Here is a 25,678-nt window from a genome sequence, read left to right as displayed (position 1 = left end):
AGGAGATTGGAAAAACAATGGGATTTTCCTAATATGCAAAGAGCTCTTACAGACCAATAAGAAAAAGATGATCAACCCAGTAAAAAATACAGAAAGAACATGAAACAGGAAATACACTAAAAAGGAAATGCATTTGAGGAATAAACATCTGAAAACAATGGTGCTGCAACAACTGGACATCCAAATGCAAAAATAATGAATCTGGACACAAATCTTACACTCTTCACAAAAATTAACTCAAAGGGATCATAGACCTAAATGCAAAATGCAAAACTATAAAACTCCAGCAATATAACATAGAAGAAAACCTAGATGATCTCAGGTATAGTGATGCCTTTTTAGATACAACACCAAAGACATGATCCATGAAAGAAAGAATTGATAAACTGGACTTCAGTAAAAGTAATAATGTCTGCTCTGCTAAAGACAATATCAAGAGAATTAGAAGACAAGCCACAAACTGGGAGAAAATAGTTGCAAAAGACACACATGTTAAATGACTGTAATCCAAAATACATGGAGAACTCTTAAATCTCAACAGTAAGAAAACAATCTGATTTAAAAATGGGCCAAAGACCTTAACAGACACCTCACCAAAGAAAATATATAGCTGGCAAATAAGCATATGAAAAGATGCTTCACATCATACATCATCAGGGGAATGAAAATTAAAACAATGAGAAACCACTACACAATCCAATAACACTAACAACACCAAATGTTGATGAGAATGTGGAGCAACAGGAACTCTCATACATTGCTAGTGGGAATACAGAATGGTACAACCACTTGGAACATTGATGGTTTCTTATAAAACTAAACATACTCTTAACATACAATCCAGAAATTGCACTTCATGATATTTACCCAAAGAAGTTGAAAACTTATGTCCACACAAAGACCTGCACATTGATGTTTATAGGAGTTTTATTTATAATTGCCAAAACTTGGAGGAATCCAAGATGTCCTTCAGTAGGTGAATGGATAAATAAACTGATACATCCAGGCAGTGGAATATTATTTGGTGCTAAAATGAAATGACCTATCATGCCATGAAAAGACATAGAGGAATCTTAAATGAATATTGCTAAGTGAAAGGAGCCAATATGAAAAGACTACATAATGTATGATTCCCACTGTATGATTTCCTTATGCATGACATTCTGGAAAAGGCAAAACTGGAGACAAGATTAACGGTTGCCAGGGATGGATAGGCAGAGCACAGGATTTTTAGGGTAGTAAAAACACTCTGTATGATATTATAATGATGGATATATGACAATATATGTTTGTCCAAACCCATAGAATATACAACACCAAGAGTGAACCTTAAGGAGAACTTCAGGTTTGGGGTCAGTGTAGGTTTGTCCTTAATAAAAATGGATACCATCTGTTGAGTGATGTTGATAATGGGGAGGCTGTGCATATGTGGGGGCAGGGACTATATGGGAAATCTCTGTACCTTCTCAATTTTGTTGGAAACTGAAAACTGCTCTAAAAAATTCTTTAAAAAAAAAAGATGTTTAACTTTACTCCTAATTAGATATATGTAAATTTTCATATCAGGGTATCTTTTTTTTTTTTTCCCCCTTAAAATATCACCAAAGTTGAAAGGATTGGTAATACCCAATGTTGGTAAGGATGTTGGGAAGCAGGGACACTAATATACTCTGGGTGGTTAGTGTTATTTGATATCTTTTTGAAGAGCAACTTAGCAATATCTACCCAAATTAAATTGTTCTTAGCTTTTGATTTGGCAATTCCACTTTTAAGAATGTATAAAAATCATTTTCACAAGTAGGCAAAGGTGTGTAGGAGGATGTTCATTACAGCTTTTTTATGATAGTAAATGTTGGAAATAACCCCATTATCTCCTGGTAGTTACTAATTAAACATTGGCACACTTGGACAAAGGGCTACTCTATAGTGTTAAAAAATTTAAAAAGTGCTATATGTGCAGCCATGGAAAAATAATGAAAAGAGTAAATTGAAAAAGATTATGTAGTATAAGCTAGCTGTTATTTTAAATTATATACACATGTTAATACATACATAGTAGAAAACCATGGAGAAATATATATTAAAATCTTAATTATTTTGATGAAGTAGAATTATAAGAGAATTTCATTTTCTATAGCAATGTTAATTCAAATATTCACAGGGATGTTGTGAGGATGAAATGAGTTAATATGTCATAAGGCAATTAAAATGATCATAAGTAGCACATAGTAGCTACTGTATAAATATGTCATACTATATTAAATATTTTGAAATATTTTGATTTTTCAGTAAGCATGAGCATATTTTTTTAAGCAGGAAAAAATAAATGAGGTGGTGAAAATGCGGGCAGTATTTGAGCATTGTAAACATGAATGAAATGTTACAATGAGATTTTGAGGATGCCAATGGATCCTCTAAGTATATTTGAAAGAAGGAGCTAGTTGAAAGGGAAAGATTGATAATGCTAACCCCTGGCAGAAGAAAATGGAAAATATAATATCAGCTGATACTTAATGAATGTTTACCATGGTGAGGTGTTCCAGTTGCTTTGGATTCGACGAGGAGAAAAGGTTAATCTGAGGAGGCGGAAGGACACACCTGTCCTTTGAAGGTTAGAAGGGAGATTCTTAACCTGGACACCCTGAAATTATATGCTGAATTTGGAGGCCAAATGCATTTTTAAAATATACCAAACAAAGTCCAGAACTTTCATCAGATTTCTGAAAGTTTGAGACTTCTTTTTCAAAGGTTGAAGGATGAAAGACTGGTTTTAAAGATAATTATTTTGAGGTGAAGCGAGAAGAAAATGAGAGAGGGCTTTTGCCAGGTGCAGTATCCTTCTTCGTATCAATTATGTAGGATTAGAAATTCTCTTTAAGGGACAGTGAAATTTTGTGACTGATATTCCGAAGTTTTTGTGATTGATTTATCCTCCTCCCTCCGTAATACGTATCTATTGGCTGAGTGAACGAACTTCTGTTCCTCAGGCTCCGCGTTTAGTGTTGACGATCAATGGGCTCACTCAGAATCTATCACCTTTCCACCTCCTCGCAGTCTATCTAAATTCTTTCTAAACATATTTTCAAGTATGTCTTCTACGAATCTTACTGTTTCGGATTCTAGATTTGGCTCTTCCCAACTTTTGGTGAAACGCTTAATGCCTCTGATTTAGTTTTATGCATTTGTCAACTATCAATGAATGATTAATTTCAACTTCTTATGCGGATCAAATGAGAGAACATTTGTGAAAACCTCATCGATTTTTGGCAGATAGTGCTCTGCAATCATGAAGCGTTAACTATTAATTTTCAGTGTTAACGTGTTATGTAATTTTTAAAAGCTTTCTGAAGAACTGGCGTCCTGTGCACACTCGCCCCAAATCAAGTGGGTGGGTGCTCCTCTCGGATTGAGGCTACTACGTTTTTCCCTCCTTTTGTCTTTTAGTTGGACTAGAACTGTCATGGCGCCTTCAAGAAGAAGGGGAAGGCCTTCCTTTCGCCTAGCAGAATTACTGGGGGCATCTGGACTGGACGGAGGGGTGGACACAGAGACGAGCCCCAGTTGGGACCGAGAAATCTCAAACCCTCCGAGAGGTATCGGCTGGACAGGCTGAAGAGGAGGAGACAGAGTTGAAGACCGTGTCTGCAAGCTACAGTCTATCCGGGGCACCGCCCACCCTGGCCGCATTGTCCAATGGAAACCCAGTGGCAGTGCGGCACCGCCCATCTGTTGGTCGGGACGCTGCGAGGGCGGGGCCCGCAGTTCGGTTGCGCTACGGAGCGCAGCTGTGAGGGAACCTCATCGGTGGTCCCGGAACCCAAGCTGGAGCTGAAGCGCAGGCTGCGGAGAGCGGAGTCGGGAAGTGAGAGCCGAGGGGGATGAGAGAGAGGGAGGGGTTCGGCGAGAGGGCGGAAAGATCGGCCTCCGTGGCCCGGGACGGTGGCACTCCGTCAGGCGGGTGTCAGGAGGAGGCCGTGCTCACTCGGTGGTCCAGGCCGGGCCCGCCGGAGCCGAGGGGCTGCCTCGGCCCCGCAGCCCCTGCCTGGGACCCTCCCGACGTCCCCTGAGTGGCGACGGCCCGGAATTATGCCGGCGAGGAGCTCGAGGCCCTAGTGTTCGTATAGAACTGGGGCTGACGAGAGGCGGGGCCACGGCGGGGGCGGGGGTGGGGGCGGCGGCCGCGGGCCCAGCGGCCTGCGGAAGCGCAGTGTCGCGGCCGCGCCTGCTCGCGGGGCCCGGCGCGCCGACTGCGCGGGGGCGTGGCCTGTGCCCCTGTCGGCGCCGCGGGGTTGGCCTTTGGTAAGGTGGCTGCGGCTCGCTCTCGGGCCTGCACCACTGGCTCTCTGGAGCGGATGCCCGGCACGGCGACCTGTTGGAGTGTGAAATTTCTCCCCAGAGCTTGCTTTATATCTGATCGGATAGTCCTATAGGTCTTAGAGGCCCTCTTTGGTCCTGTCAGGGTGAGAGCACACAGGAGTGTTGTGGCCTGCGAGCTGTTACTGAGGAGTTGAAATGCAGAGGGCCCGCAGTCCAATAAATGCAAGTCTCAGAGGAAAACTTTGCAGGATGCTCTCCCTATTGCTCAGAAGTGAACACGCCGTGCTTCTTGGGGTGGCTGGAGGCAGCGAAGGAGATTGTCTTCAGGGGCATAAATGGCTTTTTCCTTATGTGGTCTCATTTAAATCTCTGAACGACCCTGAGGCAAAACTCCCAGTGTTGCAAAGCTTTCTTCATCAGCAGGGAAAATGCTGAGGGATTTTGGGTATTGCTTTCATTTTGCCTCATGGAGAAAGATTGGAGAGGGAGAGAAACAAACACATTCCAAGGGCATCTCTCTGACGGATGAAAGTTTGTCTTCTCTTGTGATGCCCTTCTATGCATTAATTTTATGTGCCCTGGGTCCAGAGGTTTCTTAGAGCACATTGGCTGCAGGCGCCCTGTATTAGAATTCCACGGGCATTTCTAATTGCTGGAAATTTTACTTAGCTCTTCAGAGGCAAGGTGCATTCAATAAATATAGCTGCTCTAGAAAGTAACCCATATGAAATTTTGTACCATTTGCTCAGCTATATTTCAGGGGAAGAAGAAGGAAAATGATCAATAGCTTACTTTCTGGTGGATTACTAAGACATGCAGGTAGTAGCTTTCCTGGCTGGATGAATAAAATCTATGGCAGGCAAGGACCTAGAAAATAACATAGGGAAATAATATCTTGCCAGGTTTTCTTTGTAGTGCTTTGTTACCTTCTGGTATTTACTAGAATGCCATTTAATAAAAACCTCCTGACTCTGGGAAACATAGTATAGGTTGGGAGCTGAGATGGGTGGAAAGGGGCATCTGAGAGTTCTAAAAAGTAATGAGGGTTTTTCAAAAGATTGGTGTTGATGAGAGGCTTCTGTATTCTGAACTGACTTAGAGGTGTATATCTACTTTCCAGGATGTTACTTTCATACTGGAGAGCACTCCCTTGAGCCTAGCACACACAGGTTCCAACTCCTTCATAGCCTTTGTTCTTAGATATATGGAATAACATTGGTGGTTGTCCTGTGACTCTCTGGACAAGTTAGTGACATTTAGCTTTTGAGAATTCTTTTTCTTCAAGTGGCCATGTCCCTGAAAAAATACTATGCTATATAGTACTTTTTTCTGTAATGGCTGTATCTTGAGTCATTTATAATTGAAAAGAATACCTATGTCAGATCCAGTCCTCCAGAGGATGGAACCTTGACTCATGTGAATGAAATGAAAGCTAGAAGCTTAAATTTGTGGCTCCATGAGTGGGCATCTCATTTATTTTGTTCACTGCTGTATCTCAAGCACCTAGCCCAGTGTTTGGCCCACAATAATTGTTTAATAAACATTTGTTGAATCAGTGAATGAAAAAAAAAATGTTGCTAACCAACACTTGTTTGCCACACTCACATCACAGGGAAGGTGAGGTCATCAGGGATGAAGTCAGTAAACACTGCCAGTCACCTTGCCAAAGGGTAGCCTCAGCATGAACTGGCAGGCTTATTCTGTGTATGGGAGGGATGGATAGTGAATGCCAAGGTTAGTTCTAATAAAATAAATCAGGTGAGGGTTTCATCTGGATAAACTGAACAAGAGTGTGCTACAGGTCCAGCCTTTGGTCTGGATCAGTGGAACATGTTGGGGTCTGCAGTCATTTGTTCTGAATAGTGCCTACATAGCTTAGTTCTTGAGCACAGTGAATGGTGGGCAGGTAAGGATTCAAAGAGAAGGCTATTGAGTTTTGTTGAGAAGGAACGGAATCCCTGATTTTGCTGCTCATTTGGACCCCTAAGAGGGGTTACACTGACTTAAATCTTGTGTTTGCCATTCGTGGGTGGATGATATTCAACTAAGATAGCTTCTCTTCTGTAGGCTAGGAGAGTAGTTAGTATTTCAGTGTTCAGACAGGACTAATTCTGATTTTGGATTTAAAAGAAACAAGGGAGGTATATGTTTGAATTTCTTTTTAACCCCAGATGAGGTTATTAGGATTAATCTTTATAGATGTGTTCTGACCCTCATTGTCTTCTCCCTCCATCCTTGCCCTAGCCAGTTCGGGCCTGAGTGTTTGTTCCAGCATGTCGGAGGGGGAGTCTCAGACAGCAGTCAGCAGTGGCTCAGACCCAAAGGTAGAATCCTCATCCTCAGCTCCTGGCCTGACATCAGTGTCACCTCCTGTGACCTCCACGACCTCAGCTGCTTCTCCAGAGGAAGAAGAAGAAAGTGAAGATGAGTCTGAGATCTTGGAAGAGTCACCCTGTGGGCGCTGGCAGAAGAGGCGAGAAGAGGTAAAGTGGTGGTGGTATCGCTAGAGACTGAATTCTAAGAGGTGAGAAGTGTAGGTGTTAAAGTCTCAAAGGGGCAGACCAAACTTCAATAGGTCAGAGCCTAGGAGAGATGAGCATGTAGAGTATTAAAATCGTGGGTTCATGAAGGAACTTTAATTCCCTTTCATTTGAATTTCTTCAGGTGAATCAGCGGAATGTACCAGGTATTGACAGTGCATACCTGGCCATGGATACAGAGGAAGGTGTAGAGGTTGTGTGGAATGAGGTACAGTTCTCTGAGCGCAAGAACTACAAGCTGCAGGAGGTAGGTAGTGGTGAAAGGATGCAGCCTGTCAGATATTGGAATGCTGGTGTTAAAGAGGAATTGGTGTTGGGAAGCTGACTAGGAGGAGAGTATTTGGGGGTTAGATCATTTCTGGGGAGGGTCAGGGAATGGCTTTTCAGAATTACAGTGATTTCTGAACCCTGTTATCCTGTTAACCCACTCCCTCATCTGTTCCAGGAAAAGGTCCGTGCTGTGTTTGATAATCTGATTCAGTTGGAACATCTCAACATTGTTAAGTTTCACAAGTATTGGGCTGACATTAAAGAGAACAAGGCTAGGGTAAGAACTTTTTCCTAGCTTACTGCAGAGACTAGCTGCATTTATTTATTGTCCCTTTTACATTCAGAAATTAAAAGAAGATAGTTTTGAAACAGAACTGGAATAAGCTGCTGTGGAGATAAGAGTAGAGCTTTGACTATCACCTATGCCTTTTGCCTAGTTAATAGATGGGGCAGAAATGAATGAACTTTTGTTTCTTTCCCACAGCTCTTATTGTTCAGTAGTTTTCGTGGTCCTGTTAAATCTAAGGGAGTGGTGTTAACATAACAAGAGAGAAACTTAACAACAACAACAAAACAAGCTTCCAAATTTAATATGTATATATCTGGTATATATGTTACCAGGTAGGGGGTCACTTCTACTATAAGGCGTTAATGTGTGCTTTGATTCTGCAGGTCATTTTTATCACAGAATACATGTCATCTGGAAGTCTTAAGCAATTTCTGAAGAAGACCAAAAAGAACCACAAGACTATGAATGAAAAGGTATGGAGGGGGAACAGACAAAGCTTTAGGCTGGTTTGGGGGTTTAAAAAAGATTGTTAATTATTAAAGCTGATCAGGAAGGGATGAAGGAAACTGGTTGGAGGGTTAAGAGAGAGGATTATTGCTGATCCTTGATCAAACTATTCCAGGCTTGGAAGCGCTGGTGTACACAAATCCTCTCTGCCCTTAGGTAAGTGGGATTGGGTTAGTGTCTTTCCCATATTTCCTGATTTGGTTCCTCGAAACAAATTTCAGGGTATAACTCTACTGCTCTTTTCTGCTTCTCCCCACTTTCTTTGAGTCATATACTATCAAGATTAGGCCCCTGTGTGTCTTTTAAAGGGTCCATCCTAATGGCCTAACCACGATACTATCTCCCACCTCTTTCTCCTAGTGCTTATCCAGCTATTTAGCTCATCAGGCATAATGGAGATTCAGAGTATGGGGATTATCTTTGTGGTGACCAGCAGGAGACCAGGCCCTTGCTCCTCTTAACCCTTGGGTTCCCCCTGCCCTTAATTTCCCAGTGGCCCCTCTAACAGCCCAGTGCCCCCACAGCTACCTGCACTCCTGTGACCCCCCCATCATCCATGGGAACCTGACCTGTGACACCATCTTCATCCAGCACAACGGACTCATCAAGATTGGCTCTGGTGAGGGGAGGGAGAGGTTCTGGGCAGGGATGCCTCGGGACTTTGGGAACCATGGGGGTAAGATGAAAGGAATGGGGAGAGCACAATTTTGAGGTGTGGGCTGGTGATAAAAGAAAGGACCTTGTTAGGGGTAATTTGTAGGGAGAGGCCAGTTAATAAGTGGAGAGGGAGTAGGATCTAATTTTGTACTGTTTTGGAGGGAAGTGGGTTGATACAGAGGTCTTGATAGGATGTTGGGCAAGAGATGGGTATAAGGTCTGACTTGAGCCCCTGGGGCCAGACCCGATCAAGGAGGTTCCAGGCTGTGCCTGCTGTGAGTCTTTTCATTTGCTGAGTATCTGTGTGCAGTGTGTAACATTCCGTGTGCTGTGTCTGTGTGTCGTTTGTCCATTTGTCTGGGGCTTGGCTGCTCCATCGCTCACAACTTTTCTCTGTTTTCCTCCCTCCCGCTTACGGGCTGCTCTGTTCCCAACAGTCTTTCATAGGATTTTTGCTAATGGTGAGAGCTCCCTCTGCCCCAGTTGGGGCTCATTTGTGCTCCTTCTGCTCCCCTATGCGGCTGCCCAGTGCATGCAGTCGTGGGAGCAAGTGCTGCCCCCCTACTTCTCCTCCCTAATTATGCCTGCTTGGCTTTTGCCCTATCAGCCCTCCACCTGCTTGCCCTTCCATAACCTGCTTGTTTCCTGTGAATTCTGTGTGGCTGGCCACTTTTGTCCTGGATTCTTAATCCCCTCATCATCAGGCTGGTTCCCTAAGTCATACTGTGCTCCCAGACTCTGTGATTTGTAGTCATTGTTCATGATCTGAGTCCAAATTGGGCCTAGCCTTGTTCAGCCCTGTGGCAGGCAGTGTTAAGAAATAAGGAGGTAGAGTAAGGGTCTAAAAATTTTGGTGGATTAAAAGTGAAACTGCTTTAAGGGTCTTGGTTCAATTTTGAGCTGTATTTGAGTTTCAGTTAGCAGAAGTGGGTACGAAGGAGGCTATCTCCTTGGTTTTATGTTAATCCTTCTTATTCTTCTTTATCCAAGTTTCTAAGGCCTCTAATTGTCCCAGATTAGGACAGGCTGCCTGTGTTTTTATGTTATTTGCCAGGTGGATGAAAGAAATAGACCAAACATTTTCATGTGACCAGGGATTAGATGTACCGCTGTAGATGGGCAATGTACAGGTCACAAGTTTTTCCTTAACCTGTGTTGCTCTTTGACTAGCCCAAAGCCCCCATGCACCTGTTAGTTTACTGTGTAGTGTTTGTTGCTATGGAATTAGGGACCTTAGATGAGAAGCGGTAAACTCTTGAAAGGGGAGGTGGCTGGTGCCCATGTTTAGTTCATCATGGGAAAGGGGATAAATTTGCTCCTGTTGAGGGGCCTCTCTCTCGAGTGAGACTATGTGCTTTGTTGGTGGTGGTCAGATTGTGGGTATCTCCCCTACTCCCAGTGGCTCCTGACACTATCAACAATCATGTGAAGACTTGTCGGGAAGAGCAGAAGAATCTACACTTCTTTGCACCAGAGTATGGAGGTGAGGCATCCTAGTTTTTCTGCCCCTCCCCCATCCCCTAAGTTTCTACCTTATAACCTGAGGGAGAGAGGTAACATAACTAACTTCTAGTCCTCTACTGGCATACAAAATGTATTTAAGGCATTTTTGTTGTCCCCTGTCCCCCCATCCTCTGGTTCACCAAAGCCATCTCTGTTTTCCCTAGAAGTCACTAATGTGACAACAGCAGTGGACATCTATTCCTTTGGCATGTGTGCACTGGAGGTGAGGAAATCACAAGGGGACTGGTGGAAAGTTAGAAGATGGAAGGGGGAAATGGAGGGAGGAAGGACAAGTAAGGTATTGTTCTTTAGGCAGTGATTGTGGAACACTAAGGTTCTTAGGTCTCTACTTTTTTTTACCCTCTTCACTGAAGATGGCAGTGCTGGAGATTCAGGCCAATGGAGAATCCTCATATGTGCCACAGGAAGCCATCAGCAGTGCCATCCACCTTCTAGAAGACCCATTACAGAGGGTAGGAATCTTCAGATTCACTCCCTCCTCAACAGACTTTGAGTTGTCTTAGGGTTTTTCTTCTTTTCTACTAGCTGGGAATATGCTGTGTTATAAGAGCAAGAGAATATAAAGCAGAAAGGACAGGTAAAACAGTGAACATTTTCCTAAGTTTTCTGTATATGCACACAGAGGTTAGGGGTTTAAGATGGTGCAGTGCTGAAGTTAAAGGTTTGTGTGTTAAAATTTAGGTTGTATCTACATGGAGGTAAACTAATATGGTTACCTCAGGTAATTGGTATATACTCTCAACCATCTTAACATTTTTAAATCATTTAGTTCAAACTAAATCAGTCATTGGAATTTTATATTTATATAGTTTCAGTTAGGAAAGTATTCAGAAATAATGAGCTAAAATTTAAAGGATGTAAGGTTATAAATCAGTAGATAGACTATAGTGAGTAGAGGCTAGACAGGAAGGTCCAAGCAAGGATGGCTTGTAACTCATTAGGTAAGTATAAGAGGGACCAGGAGAGAAAAGGAAGACTAGTGGGAAATCTTAAGGCTCGTATGGAATAGTTTCCAGTTCAGTGTTAGGGTGGGGTGTTCAAGTGAGAGATTAGGTATATGACCTTGCTGGCCTTCAAGATCAAAAGGAGGAAAGCAGGTTAATTATGATGGGACCTAGGAGAGGTAGAAAAGGGGGGTTGTGGAAGAAGCATGGGGAAATGAGTGAATTTAATAAATTGTAGTGGATAAAGGAAATAGCTGTACTAGGCTTGGGAAATAAAAGATGGTGAATGTTACCACAGTGAGTAAGCTTGGGAAGAGAGAAAGTCACTGGTGAGAGGTGGCAAAGAAGGGCAGCAGGGAGTGGGCTAACAGAGCAGAGCAGTAGTAAATAAGGAAAAATAATAAGTTTGAACATAAAAGAAAGAGAAAATTGTGGTTGGAGAGCAGAGAAATAAAACCAGAAAGACAGTGAATTATACCTTTCATATAATACCCTATAGTTTTCAAAGTCCTTTCAAATGCATTTAGCGGTTGGCTCCCTTAACCAGTGCTGAGCACTTAGTACATGCAAAGCTTCATGCTAAATATAACGAGAGATAAAGAGGGTCACAGTGCGCTGCTTGCCAGATGCCCACTCTACTTGTTCCCTTGTCTAGGAGTTCATTCAGAAGTGCCTGCAGTCGGAGCCTGCTTGCAGACCAACAGCCAGAGAACTCCTGTTCCACCCAGCACTGTTTGAAGTGCCCTCACTTAAACTCCTTGCTGCCCACTGCATTGTGGGACACCAACGTGAGTCCTCTTGGCCCTGCTAGTTTTCCAGTCTGGAGCCTTGTTGCTGTGGCTAGTGTGCTCTCTCCTTTCCTACTTCCAAAGGGATTCTTTTTTTTTTTTAATTAAAGAATCATTGATATACAACCTTATGATGGTTTCATATACACAAAACAGTGCTTCAGCATTTACCATATTATCAAGCCCTCACCCCTCCATTGCGGTCACCACCTGTCAATGTAGTAAGATGTTAGAGAGTCACTAATTGTATTCTTCCTGCTGTAGTACCATACCAGTGACCTACCTGTGTTGTGACTGTGAAGTATAGTGCCCCTTAATCCCCTCTCCCTTCCCAACCCTTCCCCTTTGGTAGCCACCAGTTCCTTCTCAGTGTTTGTGAGTCTACTGCTTTTTTGTTCCTTCTGTTTCACTTTGTTTTTATACTCCAAAGGGATTCTTTAATCTGCTGGACCCCTTTGATTTCCATGAGAATCTGACTATCCTTCCATAACATCCCATTCCCTCACACCCTCCAGATATGATCCCAGAGAATGCCTTGGAGGAGATCACCAAAAACATGGACACCAGTGCTGTACTGGCTGAAATCCCTGCAGGACCAGGAAGAGAACCAGTTCAGACTTTGTGAGTAACTAACTGAGAGGCCTGAAAGGGACAGATTGGCCACTACTACCCTGAGGGTTCTGTGTACTGCCCCTTCTCTGAGAGTGGTTGAATCTGCTATTTTGCTTGTTTTCTTCTATCTGCTTTCTCTTTTCTAGGTACTCTCAGTCTCCGGCTCTGGAACTGGATAAATTCCTTGAAGATGTCAGGTGAGAGAAGAGTGAGAAGAAGGCTTCCTTGAGGAAGCAGGGGGCGGGGGTGCTGTAAGGTGTTCACAGAGCCCCAGTGACCTATCTAATCTCCCTCCAGGAATGGGATCTACCCCCTGACAGCTTTTGGGCTGCCTCGGCCCCAGCAGCCACAGCAGGAGGAGGTGACGTCACCTGTGGTGCCCCCATCTGTCAAGACTCCAACACCTGAACCAGCTGAGGTGGAAACACGAAAGGTGGGGCTTTGTGGGTGTGGATGTCTCTGTGGTCATGGTGGAAGGGAGAGAGGACATCTCAAGTAAGGCTTTGTCCTTTAGGGAAAAGAATGTGTTTCTGCTCTGTGGCAACCATGTTCTTTGGACTGGAAAGGCTTCCAGCTGTTGGGGTTTTACTGGCTGGTCCCCACCCTAGTGACCCTTGCTGGCCCCTCTCCCCAGGTGGTGCTGATGCAGTGCAACATTGAGTCGGTGGAGGAGGGAGTCAAACACCACGTAAGGCTCAGGCCCAGGGCTGCATAGGATAGGGCTGGGTGGCCAGAAGTTGGGGAAGAAGAGCCTCATTTTCTGATTGTCCTGTTCTCCAGCTAACCCTTCTGCTGAAGCTGGAGGACAAACTGAACCGGCACCTGAGCTGTGACCTGATGCCAAGTGAGTTTCTCCTTTCGCTCAGAGGATGGGCAGTCTGTGAGCCTTATCTGTGAGGGACATATTCTGGGTGGGGAAGATGACGAAGCTGTAACACACTGCCTCATACAGAATGAGTATCTTAGCCCCTAAAATTGGAGGGTAGATCTGGCAATTTTGCTTGTATTATTCTTTCCCAGCCAGGGTAACCCAGCAGGATCTGTTGAAAGGGCTCGTTGCCCCTCGCTCCCACACTGCACTCACCCTGTCCTGTTTCTCTGTCAGATGAGAACATCCCTGAGCTGGCGGCTGAGCTGGTGCAGCTGGGCTTCATTAGTGAGGTGAGGCTTCTGCCTTCAGCTGCCCTGGCTGCCTCCATTCTTCTCTTCTCTCAGCATGTCTCACAGAGTTCTTCTCCTGCAGGCCGACCAGAGCCGACTGACTTCTCTGCTAGAGGAGACCCTGAACAAGTTCAATTTCGCCAGGAACAGCACCCTCAACCCAGCCGCCGTCACCGTCTCCTCGTAGAGCTCACTCGGGCCAGGCCCCTAATCTGAGCTGTGGCTGTGTCTAGACGTGCTGCGGCCTTCTGCCCCTTCCCCCCCAGTCAGTATTACCCTGTGAGGCCCCTTCTCTCCTTTATTATTCAGGAGGGCTTGGGCTCCCTGGTTCTGAGCATCACCCTTCTCCCTCCCCTTCCTTCTTCCCCTCTGCACTTTGTTTACTTGTTTTGCACAGATGTGGGCCTGGGCCTTCTCAGCAGCTACCTTCTAGTTGGGGGCTAGTAGCTGATCTGCCGGCTCCGCCCAGCCTGTGTGGAGAGGAGGCCCGTGGGCGCTGGGAGAGCCGAATTCTACAATCCCGCTGGGGCGGTCAGGGCGGGAGAGATGGGTGGTGCTGCAGTGGTGGCCCTGGGGGGCCGTTGGATTCGCCTCAGTTGCTGCTGTAATAAAAGTCTACTTTTTGCTAAAAGCGTCCTGTGTGTGTGCGCTTCCCCGCCCAGGGAGCGGAGGTTGGGCCTTCTGGTGGCAACCGGGCGGAACCGGCCGCCAGCGCGAGGGCGGGGCCAGGAGCCAGGTGGGGCTGCCCGAAGGCGGGCGCAGAGGGAAGGCATGAGGTGCCGCCGGTGCAGTTTCGGTAATTTCCGGCCCCTCGGGTCTCCTTTCCCTGCGCCCACCCTTAACTCCTGCCACAGCCGCTGGTCAGCTTGGGGCGACCGCGATGGCCTCCCCGCTTTTCTGCTGGCTCAGGCCTGCCCCTCTCCGGTGCTTTGCAGACGCGGCCCGGGGCCCCCGGCGGCTTATGCGCATGGGCCTCGCTTTGATCCTGGTGGGCCACCTGAACCTGCTGCTGGGGGCCGTGCTGCACGGCACCGTGCTACGGCACGTGGCCAATCCCCGTGGCGCCGTCACTTCGGAGTACACCACCGCCAATGTCATCTCCGTGGGCTCCGGGCTGCTGGTGAGCTGCGGGTGTGGGGCGGCGCGGTGCCGCGGGCGGGGCGGCGCGGCGCGGGCCTCAGGCTTTGTGTTTTCCAGAGTGCTTCCGTGGGGCTTGTGGCCCTCTTGGCATCCAGGAACCTCCTTCGCCCACAACTGGTGAGAGGGGATTTCTGGAGCTTTAATGAGGCGGCCTCGAGTCAGGAAAGTGGGGGCTCGCTTGATCTTTAAGCGGAGAAGCGCTTCCAGCAGAGACACTGAGGTCTAGTCAGTGGGCGAGTCTTGCCACCCCTGGGCTGCTCACCACGATCCTCTGCCCCTGCCAGCACTGGGCCCTGCTGGCACTAGCTCTGGTGAACCTGCTCTTGTCTGCTGCCTGCTCCCTGGGTCTCCTCCTTGCTGTGTCACTCACCGTGGCCAATGGTGGCCGCCGCCTTATTGCTGACTGCCACCCTGGACTACTGGATCCTTTGCTACCGCTGGACCAGGGGCCTGGACACTCAGACTGCCCCTTTGACCCCACCAGAATCTATGTGAGTGTTCTCTCAGCCTTTCTGCAGTCCACACGGCCTTGGTCCTGCCCTTTTAATCACTCCTACTCGTCACTCCTGCCCTGCTGCTCCCTCCTTGTCCCCAACCCTTTCCTCATTGTCTTTTAGGATACAGCCTTGGCTCTCTGGATCCCCTCTTTGCTCATGTCTGCAGTAGAGGCTGCTCTTTCTGGTCACTGCTGTGTAGCTGCACTCACCCTACTTGGGGTTGGGCCCTGCAGGAAGGAAGGGCTACAGGAGGAGGTAAGGAAGATGAGCAGGAAGGGTTCATTCAACATAGACTGCCTATGTTGAAAAGATGCTGAACCATAATTCAGGGCTGGAGTACCAACTCCACCCTCTTCTGCAGCTGGAGGAACTGACAGAGCTTGAACTTCCCAAATGTAAAAGGAAGGAAAATGAGCAGCTACTGGATCAAAATCAAGAAATCAAGAAATCACAGAAAAGTTGGGTTTAGGACAGGTAATGAATGGGCCATGAGGATTGTGCCTGGGAAAGGGAAGGGGCAGGAAACCTATCAAAACTGGGTTGAGTCCCTTGCTGTGCTGCTTGCCTTCTGACCCAGGCTCTCCCTTCTACCAAGTAGGTGGTGATCCAGAGGCTCAGTCCACAAAGGCTTCCCACTGACCCCCAGAATGATATAAACAGTTGTAATAAAGGGACTTATCTTAAACTTGATTACGATTTTTTTTGGGAGAAGGGGCACTGGCCTGGTGTCAGGGTGACCATCAATGAATATAGGGGACTCAGTTACTTACAAGACTTTAATGAGGGGAAGAACCTATAACCATTCCCTGACTTTACCAGCTATTGAAAGGAAAAGCTGGTGCTGGGTAGCCCCCCACACCACTGACTGATGAATTTCAGCACATCCTGGCACACTGGGCTGTGAGAGGTCTGTGGACAAAGAAAGAAAGTGAGAGGAATTCATCAGTGTTGAAGAAAAGTAATTCTCATATAAAGAAAATCAGCTCCATCTAAGTATGGGAATGGGGCTCAGGCCTGCACCTACCTCTTGACACTACCCGCCCCTCTAGTGGTCGGTTTTCCTTCAGTGCTGCTCTCCCTACCCCCACCTTTAAGTCTCCCTCTCTGACCTTGATGGCCATAAGGAACTTATTCCAGTTGTCCTTGTTAGCTGCCTTCCCTGGCCGCTTAAATTCAATTTTGTTTCTCAGAATGGGGTATCCTGTGGGGGAAGAAAAAAGATGAACTGGAGCTTGAGAGGGATTGAGGAGGGGGGACCAAAGAGGAATTTAGGTGTAAAAAGTAAAATGTTCTTGACTTTGGCATCCTTTCCTGAATCATGGTAAAATAGTTTCTTGATCCTGTTGTTTCCCCCTTTCCCACCCACCATAGAATATGGGGTGCTGTAGGTTCTGTACCTGTAATGAGGCAGGGTAGTGCCCGAACTCCAGTGCTTGCTGCCACCAGGGAAGCCTCATAGACACCACGCTCATCCCGAGGCAGAACTTGCTCCAGCCGCTGGTCCATGGAGACTGTGAGCACCCAGTCTCGAACTTCTTCTCTCTGGGCCTCCTGGGAGGACCGAGGGAGCAGCAGCCTCAGGCAGGGCAGGGCAAGTGGAGGGTGGTGAGCAGGGGAGTTTGCTAAGGCGTCATCCTACATACTACCTTTCACCTATAAATGATCCTCCTTGGACTGGGGGGTCTGGGCACAGCCTTAGTTTTTTCCTCTGCTTCTACTCCCACTGAAGCAATAGTGAAAGAAACAGGCCCTTCCAAAGGCATTGCTGACTGATACCCATTACACGGGCTTGGGAGGAGCAACATGACGTGTCCTCCCTCCTCAGTGTACTCACACTGGTGAGACCGCCTGTTCTCCAATCCTGTGCCCTTACCGGTATGTGCTGTGTGGCTGGGAGTGGCACCTCAACGGGAATGTCTGTGTCCTGAAAGTCAGAGTGGTCGAGGGCATCCAGAGTCCCTTCTTCAATTGCCTGCGGAAGAGTGGGCAGCCATGAGATAGCACAGCTTGTGACAGGCCAAACCTCCCAACATCTGGGCACAGCTTCCCTACTCACGTCAGTCAGATCTAAAAAGCGGTTGAGGAAGATGAATGCCATGTTCTCCCAACCAACTGCCTGCAACAAAGAATAGTTGCAAGTGGGAGTGAGCAATGGGGCTTGGATGCTGTTCTAGGATGCAGGGGGAAGAATCCAGGAAGATACAGGAAAAGGAAATCCTGCATAACATTAGCTCCATGCTCAGCTTTGCTCTACATAAGCAGATAGGATATTCCTCCTTCCAACTTGATTTCCTTATCTCATCAGCCCCACCCTCCCTTGCCCCAGCTCACCTTGGCAGCAATGCCTGCTTCATAGAAAGCCTTGTCTGCAGGTAGTAGCTGGGTGTGGCGTAAGAGGGAAACAGAAAGCCTGGCAGCTACGGTTTCCTATGAATTAAAGTCGAAGTATTATGATCCTGGCATTATAGTGACTGAGCTACCAGACCAGTGATCTTATAACTAAGGCACCCACAGAACCAGAAAACTAACAATCAGTATTAAATTGCTTTGGATCTCAAGTGCTCTGGGTCTTAGTTTTCATCTGTACGAGAGAACTGGGCCTAGATTATTTCTAAATTTCCTTCCATTTCTAGAAATCCATCATTCAAGTACATGTAATAAATATACAATACACTATCATGAATAAGCCAACGGTATGTGTAGAATAGGTCAATACCGGAATTCAGATTTGTGTATTTAAGCCTAATGAAGCTGGAGCTGTATGAACGCAGAGCCCTAAGAAAGTCAAAGTAGCACGGGAAAAAGATCATTCAGCAACAGTTAAAGATTTATTTAAACAGAAGAGAAGCTAGGAGAAAAGGGGGCCAAGCTTGAGAATTCAGAACTTGAATTCATTCAGCTTCCAAACATTTCGAGGCGTGTCTGTAAGGCCGAGTGCTCCTCCCCCTCCTTCTCACCAGCTGTTGAACGCTCTGGGCTGCAGAGCGAGTGGAATAGTAATGAGCAATCAGCAGCATCGTCTCAAACTCCTCATGGGCTGGAGAGTTTGCCTCACTGGACTTCACCAGGTTTTCACACTAGAGCAGGAAGAGAGCACAGCCTGGGTTTGGGGTCAGAAGAGTGCCAGGGCCACAGAGTAGTCAACTGACGGCCACCTGGGCAGAGGGAGACACAACACATCTGGGAGTAAAGGTTTATGTGCATGAAAGAAGAGACAGGGCAGATGGGTGGAGAAGGCTTTTCACTTCGTTGTCAACCCAACTTCCTCACCAGGTTGAAAAGGACATCCCGGAGATCAGCCCAGCTGTGATAGGCTTCAGCGCTGTTTGTCCCAGGTGAGCTCACCATGTCCATGAAGATCCTTTTATAGATGTTGAAGTTCTGGAGGTTGAGAGGAAGGGAGAGCTGAGTGAGAAGGGGGCGACTGGAAGACAAAGTCAGTGGAAGCGGGGACAAAGCAAGGGAAACAGGCTGTAAACGTGTGTGGAGGAGCCCAGGCACAATGACAGTGTGTCGATTATTTTTAGGAAAGAAAAAGAAGAGTAAGAAAATACCTTTCTTACTAATCAGTGCTTTGAGTGTGGGTAGATGTGTGAAGGTGAATGCACAGTCACAATGTTAATGGGTTAATAATGCAGAGAGCTGGGATGCTCAGACCAGAGCAGGGTTTATTTTCCGGAGGGAGTTAATAAGATCCTAGAGGTGTGTGCACGATTCCTCCCGGGTAGACTGTTCCCTGTGTGTTAGCTAAGAGCATGGGTGGTTGATCAGTGGGCAAGTCCTCCAGGGATGCTGTTCATTTCAGAAGAGGCTGTGTGGCGTGTCTGGGCATGATGCTCTCTAATGAAAGAATCCTTTAAGAAGATAGTTCCTGAGGGGATGGGTGGTTCTTGAGAAGGCAAGAATTTCCCTAAGAAAACATTCACCCCAAGGAGCATGCTGGTACCTGGGGGTTAGCAGGGGCTCCATGCTGCACATACAGGGCCAGTGCCTGGGCACAGCCACCCTCTTGGATCAGGTGCGTTGCATACAAAGCCACATACTTGTGCAGGATCTTGTAGTTCTGTCCCGGAGATGGAGGAAAAGGATGGAGGATGTTGGCATCAATAATACCAGGCAGTGAGGTCAGGTAATGGTTTGAGGCCATGGATTTATTTAAGATGAAAAGGGCATATGCAGTCTAGGCCCAGCTAGGCCTCTGACCCCAGTTTCAGAGTGTGGAAGACTGGGGTCTCATGCTGATGAGGGACCTTTGGGGTTTGGGCTGTGGAGGAAGTAAAATAGACCCAGCTCGGGGGCAGGTGGGAATGAAGGGACCTGTGGAGAAGAGTGGGGAATGGGAGGAAGAAAGCAGTACCTGCTTGGTAGCTGTTTCAATGCACTTGTCCCACTGGCCCTGCTCCACATACAGGTCCAAAGCAGCCACCACATCCACACCCACCAGCTATGGTTAAAAGACAGTTTTACATGAAGAGAGAGATGACAGGAGCAGGGAGAAGAGTTGAGACTCTTCTTGAGTTTCTCCATGCGTTCTGCTTCCTGCTAACTCTCCAAGTCTCACCGAGTCCACTTTGCCCTGGTTCTTGAGGAACTCTTTATAATGCTGGTCCACGTAGACTTCATACCTGTGAAGATGTGCCAAGATCTTGCACTTCACAGTCCCAAGATGCACACAACTTCCCATGACAACTTCCTCCCAGTCTTTACAAAAGTAAGTACAGAAGTTCTCCGCAAGGAGGCATCAGGAGCTTACCGGGGATCTAACTCTTTGGCAACACGCTTGGCCTTGTTCCACTCCTCACCCTCAATGAAAGCATCGATCGCTTCCTTGACTAAGTCCAGGTTCAGATAGAGCTCTGCAGCCTGCACAGTGGTAAATCAGGGGCTGGAGACCATCTCTCCCCTCTACTGCCTAGACTCCCCTCTGTGAACACAGCCCTCCTGACCAGAACTGTGTGGCACATCTGCCAAGAGGCTCACCTCACACCCCCTCCTAGGTGTGCTTGGCACCATCCCACACTTCCTTGTGGAATCTGTTTCTTTTCAGTCCCAGTACCCTACTTACTGCACTGTGCTTTCCAATTCCAATCAGTTGGGGTCCTACGGCCCGAACTACTTCCAGACTTCGTTGGGGAGGCAGAAACTTGATGGCGAGTTCAGCTGCCTGAGTGGTTGAACAGAAGATGGAAATGGGTAGGAGAGACAAATACTGCTGGGGTTCCTCAGCCTGATGTCTTTTTCCCTCCAGTCGCCCACTTTCTTGCACTCTCCCTCGTCTTCTGCCGCCTGGGCCATGCTGGCCTCACAGTCCATCAGAGCCCTACATGACCATCTGTGGACCTAGCTATCTGTTCCTCTCAGCTCATCCTCTTCCAGACACTCTCTTTGCTGTCTGAGGTCACTGTACTTGGTTCTGTCCCCACTGACAAACTGGTTTCTCTAGTTCTTTATCACAGACAGAATCTTGGTAGCATGGTATAGAGAAAGAACCCCTAAGCTCTAGAGCACTTTGTAACTATTTGTTTTGGGTTTTTCTGAGCCTTTGTTTTTTCATACATTAATAAGAGTGATGGCTAGTCTAGATTTGTACTGTCCAGAACAGAAGCCGCTAGTTACTTGACCAGTCCCAACTGAGGTGTGAGTAAGCCCAATGGATTTCAAAGACTAGTGTAAAAAAAGGAATATGAACTATCTCAATAAATTTTTATATTGATTACATGTCGAAATGATAGTTTAGATATATTGAGTTAAATAAAATAGTTATTTTCATGTGTTTCTTTTATTTGAATGTGGCTACTAGAAAATTGTGAATTGTAAATTTACATGGTGACTTACCTTTGTGACTTGCATTATAATTCTATTGGACAGTGCTGGTCTAGATCTTGGAAATACCTACCAAACCTAAAACTCAGTAATTCTATACACCCAAGTGTTCTAGTTTCTTCTGTTTCCACTGTGATGCTGACACTCTCACCGGATTTTAATTTGCACATGGTCCAGTTTAACTATGGTCTATGCTAATCCTCCTGATCTTTCCTCCACCTATTTTTGCCTCTCTTTCTTTGCCTTTCAGATCCTTCAAATCTTAAAGTGTCCCTATCCAGGAAGCCAACCTCTGACTGATCTGAAGAAGGTATAGTTGTGCACAGACCCAAGTGAATAATACCCCAGACTAAGACACAGCAGATGCTTGATAATTACTTGCTGATTAAAATCTGCTCAACTTGTATAGCCAATCATCAGTCCTTCTTTCTACTTCCTTCCCCTCCAACTTCTAAGGGCTATTCAAATACCTTGACATCTAAAGGGAATTTTGTAGAATTGGCATTATCACATCAGCACTTCATTAAAGGGGGCTGATGAATCAATAACTCCTAAAACCAAATTTCCCTGAATATAAGGCACATCATTTAAACTATACATGCATCCTGACTTAAAAGATGAAAATGTGATTATATATATATGTCTTAGCATTGATGAAACATATTGGCTTGGCTTAATCTGCTAGGGGCTTCTTTTCAGGAGCTGCTGGGTAGAGAAGCCTCTGCTTTTTTCATGGCCTCCCTCTGGCCCCAGCTCCAAGAGCTGGATTTGCCCTCCAGGCCTACCTCCTCCCTCACAAAGCCTCCCTGACCCTTCCTGCCCAGAGAGCCCTCACCCTTCTCTGAACTCCACTTTGAATCACACACGTCAGTCTGCACTGAGATACAATAGTAATTAATTGAGCCATGTGTTAGTCTAATATGTCCCAATTTCTGGCTGTCAGGGCTCTGACTTTTCTCTCCTTTTACAGCCGCCATAGGTTCTGGCTGTAGCGTCCAGCAAGCACTTAGGAGATCCCTGCTACCTGACTGGAAACAAAAGGCACAGGAGGAAAAAGACAATTTATCTGAGAAGGAACGCTGTGTGTGAATGGAGGCCCTGGGGTCAGAGGGCCAGGAAGGGTGCAGCAGGCCTCACCTTCATCCAGCACTTTTCCACCAGGCCGCTGCTTCCTGAGTCCTGCACTTTGAGGTAACAGTCAACTGCGCGGCTGTACTCTCCAGCCTGCTCCCACTGTCGGGCTCGTTCCACGAGTCCCTCTATACCCCTATGGAGATGGGAGTGCTTGGGACCAGAAACAGGGAGAGGCAGCCATGCACCCCTTGTGTCCCACCCTCCAGCTCTGCGAACACTTCCTGGCCCCCTGGCTTCATACCTGCCCCCCTTCTTGGTAGCTTCCCGCTCATACTCTTCCTGCAGAGCCTCCAGCTGGCTGGGCACATAGTCCTTGCAGATCCGCAGGGCATCGCTCCATAATCCAGCCTCCTGCTCAGAGTTCCAAGTATCAGAAGGACAGAGGCAGGCAGGACAGCTTTCCACTGCCACACAGGTGCTATAGCCCACTGATCCCTGGGTCCTTGGACTTCTCTCCTCCTTCCTCCTGTCTCTCCTTCCCCGTCCCCAAAGCTAACCTGCTGGATCTTTCTCGGTACCAGGGGTCGGTGATGGGCTCCATGGGCTCTCATACTCTCACCCTCTCCTCAGAGCCCTTGACCCAGTGCCCCACCTTATAATAACTGAGGGCCAGTCCCGGTCTCTGGGCCCGAAGCAGCAGCCCTTCTGCTTTCTGAAAGTCCTTCTCCTCCAAGGCCCCCCGGGCCTGCCTCACCAGCACCTCAGCAATGCTGTCAGGGTCGTGGGCCTCAGCCACACGCTGAGCTGCTTCCCAGTCCTGGTTATGGACAAACCTGCTCCCAGATGGAGACATAGGAGAGGCTAAGTAGGACTGACCCCTAACAGTGGGAGGCAAACAACCATGTCGCTGAGGGGTATGAAGTTTATTGTCACTAGGGTTAGAGGTGAAGGTGACAACGAAAAATCCTGGGGCTGTACCTGGGAGGACAGGATTCGGGATTTATGGGCTGACTCACATGAGGACTGCTTCCTTGGGTTTACCAGCCCTGATGAATTCAGCTTCGGCCTCTTCAAATTTACCCTACAGGGAGAAAAAGAAAGCCATATATGAAAAGAAGGACACAAGCCTCACAGGCAGCCGTGGGACAGGAGGTTGGAAGACCTGGCAGCAGTGGACTATGGGGTAGAAAGCAGGGTTGTGTGTCAGAGTCAAAAGCAATGGAAAAGGACCACATCCTTACCTCATCCTCCAGGTACACAGCATATCTGAGATGAATCTCAGGGGTTTTGTGCTTGAGGGCCAGCCGTGAGAGTTCAAAAGCAAAGTCAAAAGAGCTGAAATGGAAAGTATGGATAAGGTTTGCCTACTCAACAGTTCCTTTTATAAGATGAAAAGAGAAACAAAGGGGAAGAGAAAACAGAAAGTGTAAGGATTGAGGGAGAAAAAGAGACAGACTGAGAAAGACAATATGAAGTAACAGGGAAGCATAGAGGTACAAAGGAAGATGTGCATCAGAGACACTTGGAGAAGCTGGTAAGATGGAGCAGGATGGGCAGAGGGGCCGAGAGGAGTAAGCCTTACAGCACTAGGCCAGCAGAGGAGGAAGGGCTCCCAGGGCTCCCAACACCTGAGCTGCACCTGCGTTAGCAGAGTGGTCTCTCAGCACTCTGACTCCACGCAGGTACTACTGGCATCAGAACACTTGCTTAAGAAAAGCTCATTTTGCCTTTAATGGAATCACACTTCCATTACTCAGAAGTAAGTTACTGGCTTAGTGCATCTCAGCTTTGAAAGCTGTTCTTGCTCAGCCTTCCCCTTAAAACAGCCAAAGATTAAACACTGTTCTGAGCCCCCAGGGAATAGGAGCAGAGTTACTACTTCATTCTTGTTTCTATCAAGGTCTTCCAAGGATCTCTCCCTATGACATCTCTTCACTCTTGCCTCAGCGTTTAGAAATGCTTTGCAGGTGTACATCAATTTTCCTTCTCTACATAGAGGCCCTGTCTGGAATGGAGCGAGTGGAGAGAAAGCTCAGGGCCTCACCAGTTGTCGGCAGCGTGGTCGATGGCAGCTTCTAGGAGCCCCAGCTTATTGAGCAGTCTAACTGCAGCCTCTCCTCCCAGGCTCTTTGCCCACAAATAGGCCACATGCTTGTGGGCATTAGCTCCTCCGTGCACCTTGGCCACCTGTAAAGCAAAGCCACTTGGCAGTCCTCAAAGCAGGAGTACATGGCTGCTCCCTTCTCATCTCTGACCTGACCTCAGCTTTGACAAGGATCAGGTGCCTGTTGTAGAACAACAGGAAAAAGCCTAAGTGTCAGGGTCTATTAACTTGCTTAGGGGCCCAGGATGGATCTCAGGGAATCCACAAACCCTTAAAATTATATGTGAAATTTTGTGTAGGGGGGTGGACATTTTTTAAAGATACCCACGACCAGTTTACAGTAAGAGTCCCTTGAGAGTGGGAAGGAGGAACGGATGTTCCCACAGTGTGGCCAGACTCCTTACCCGGTAGGCCTCTTCCCAAAGCCCATTGGACCGGTACATGTTTATTGTTGCTTTCCACTCCTGAGCCTCAAGGTAGTGATACTCAGCCTCCTGTAATCGGCCTTCAGCCTCCAGCTCCTAGGGAAAGGTGGGTCAGGATGGAGAGGGGGCGATGGAGCCTCTTGGGGAAGGGATGCACAGGGGCAGGACATGGGCTCACCTTGCCCAGATGTAGGTGTGTGTCACTAAGGAGATCTGGGTGGTGCTTCCCTACCAGACGGATCATATCATCATACAACTTGTGCTTTTTGAACATAGTGATGGCAAGATCCGGCTCTTCAACTGTCACATAGAGCCTGGAGATGGGAGATAGACCTGGGCCCTCCTAGACCCAGATTCCTACTGCTACAGTCATTCCTAAGAGATCCTGTCACTGCCTTCTGGGCAGAGGGTACATATCCTCAGACCCCATCCCTTTCTCCATCCCTGAAACCTCACCTTCCTCCACACCTCCTCTCAGGCCACAGCTCACCTTTCAGCCTCCCGGTACTTGCCCTGCTTCTCCATCTCCTGGGCCTGGGTGATGTACAGCACTGACACATCTTCTGGCCTCATGCACTTCATTGCCAGCTGTGCAGACACACAGGGCAGCCTCAGGTGCCAGTTCCCAAGGAGAGTGGACAGGGAAGCGGGGCTTCAAGGGAAACTGCTCAGAAACTCTGCACTTTCCCAACAACCACAGGTGTTTGGTCACTGCCACTCTCCTAGTCAGTTCAGGGAATTCCAAGTACATAGGAGCAAAGTAAGAAATGCATTCCATTAGAGCAGCAGGCCCAGATACGCCCTGTGCCGGGTGTGTACATCCCCATCCCCATGTTCCTGCCGCAGCCCCCAGGTTCTGGGAGCATGAGTGCCAACGAGGTTACTGATGTGGGATTTCAGATTTCCCAGCTCCCAAGCCCACCTGCTCCCTTCTGGGAGAGGTCTGGGAACAAGGGCTTCTCTTCATCCTTGCCTGTCCCTGTGATTAGAGATCAATTACCCAGAT

At 47.3% G+C, this 25,678-nt stretch overlaps 3 protein-coding genes across 14 annotated transcripts in view; 2 read left to right on the top strand and 1 right to left on the bottom strand.

The window, feature by feature from the left end:
- Positions 1-3,723: 3,723 nt before the first annotated feature.
- NRBP1 (nuclear receptor binding protein 1) lies at positions 3,724-14,240 on the top strand. Of its 3 annotated transcripts, XR_008995905.1 has the most exons (19): positions 3,724-3,862; positions 6,562-6,800; positions 6,982-7,104; positions 7,303-7,404; positions 7,800-7,889; positions 8,039-8,079; positions 8,448-8,542; positions 9,980-10,063; positions 10,248-10,306; positions 10,458-10,556; positions 11,704-11,836; positions 12,352-12,457; positions 12,595-12,645; positions 12,746-12,881; positions 13,083-13,136; positions 13,229-13,292; positions 13,554-13,609; positions 13,692-13,874; positions 14,007-14,240. XR_008995905.1 is itself a non-coding variant. In XM_057497325.1 (18 exons), the coding sequence occupies exons 2-18, from the start codon at positions 6,591-6,593 to the stop codon at positions 13,794-13,796; spliced, it is 1,608 nt and encodes a 535-aa protein (XP_057353308.1). In that variant the 5' UTR covers positions 3,724-3,862; positions 6,562-6,590; the 3' UTR covers positions 13,797-14,240. The 3 variants fall into 3 exon arrangements, 2 of the variants coding, with proteins under 2 accessions (XP_057353308.1, XP_057353309.1); XM_057497325.1 differs by having other exon boundaries at positions 13,692-14,240; XM_057497326.1 differs by having other exon boundaries at positions 3,735-3,862; positions 6,566-6,800; positions 13,692-14,240.
- Positions 14,156-23,396, top strand: KRTCAP3 (keratinocyte associated protein 3). Of its 8 annotated transcripts, XR_005028416.2 has the most exons (11): positions 14,156-14,405; positions 14,545-14,729; positions 14,807-14,866; positions 15,034-15,240; positions 15,367-15,501; positions 15,608-15,720; positions 18,520-18,581; positions 21,320-21,379; positions 22,040-22,260; positions 22,489-22,618; positions 23,231-23,396. XR_005028416.2 is itself a non-coding variant. In XM_036903533.2 (7 exons), exons 1-6 carry the CDS (start codon positions 14,156-14,158, stop codon positions 15,713-15,715), a joined length of 945 nt encoding a protein of 314 aa, XP_036759428.2. In that variant the 3' UTR covers positions 15,716-15,720; positions 18,520-18,697. The 8 variants fall into 8 exon arrangements, 4 of the variants coding, with proteins under 4 accessions (XP_036759428.2, XP_036759429.2, XP_036759427.2 ...); XR_005028417.2 differs by lacking the exon at positions 21,320-21,379; XR_008995906.1 differs by lacking the exons at positions 21,320-21,379; positions 22,040-22,260; positions 22,489-22,618; positions 23,231-23,396 and adding an exon at positions 19,658-19,799.
- The window catches only part of IFT172 (intraflagellar transport 172), a 30,924-nt gene continuing 21,254 nt past the window's right edge, over positions 16,009-25,678 (bottom strand). For 2 of the 3 annotated variants that reach the window (XM_036903525.2, XM_036903524.2), the window contains exons 27-48: positions 25,163-25,260; positions 24,851-24,986; positions 24,652-24,768; positions 24,188-24,330; positions 23,385-23,478; positions 23,160-23,224; positions 22,796-22,976; positions 22,445-22,554; positions 22,207-22,336; positions 20,312-20,410; positions 20,000-20,109; positions 19,808-19,871; positions 19,604-19,690; positions 19,193-19,309; positions 18,517-18,627; positions 18,204-18,323; positions 17,578-17,673; positions 17,303-17,362; positions 17,120-17,218; positions 16,644-16,797; positions 16,356-16,447; positions 16,009-16,155 (exon numbers count right to left, since the gene is read on the bottom strand). In XM_036903525.2, coding sequence (XP_036759420.2) covers positions 16,066-16,155; positions 16,356-16,447; positions 16,644-16,797; positions 17,120-17,218; positions 17,303-17,362; positions 17,578-17,673; positions 18,204-18,323; positions 18,517-18,627; positions 19,193-19,309; positions 19,604-19,690; positions 19,808-19,871; positions 20,000-20,109; positions 20,312-20,410; positions 22,207-22,336; positions 22,445-22,554; positions 22,796-22,976; positions 23,160-23,224; positions 23,385-23,478; positions 24,188-24,330; positions 24,652-24,768; positions 24,851-24,986; positions 25,163-25,260 — 2,373 coding nt within the window. In that variant the 3' untranslated portion in view covers positions 16,009-16,065. Of the gene's footprint in view, positions 16,156-16,355; positions 16,448-16,643; positions 16,823-17,119; positions 17,219-17,302; positions 17,363-17,577; positions 17,674-18,203; positions 18,324-18,516; positions 18,628-19,192; positions 19,310-19,603; positions 19,691-19,807; positions 19,872-19,999; positions 20,110-20,311; positions 20,411-22,206; positions 22,337-22,444; positions 22,555-22,795; positions 22,977-23,159; positions 23,225-23,384; positions 23,479-24,187; positions 24,331-24,651; positions 24,769-24,850; positions 24,987-25,162; positions 25,261-25,678 lie in introns of all 3 variants that reach the window. The other variant, XR_008995904.1, reaches the window with a different exon arrangement.

Source organism: Manis pentadactyla, chromosome 2, assembly GCF_030020395.1.
Source record: "Manis pentadactyla isolate mManPen7 chromosome 2, mManPen7.hap1, whole genome shotgun sequence".
NCBI classification, from domain to species: Eukaryota; Metazoa; Chordata; class Mammalia; order Pholidota; family Manidae; genus Manis; species Manis pentadactyla.
This window is presented reverse-complemented; position numbering and strand designations above follow the sequence as displayed.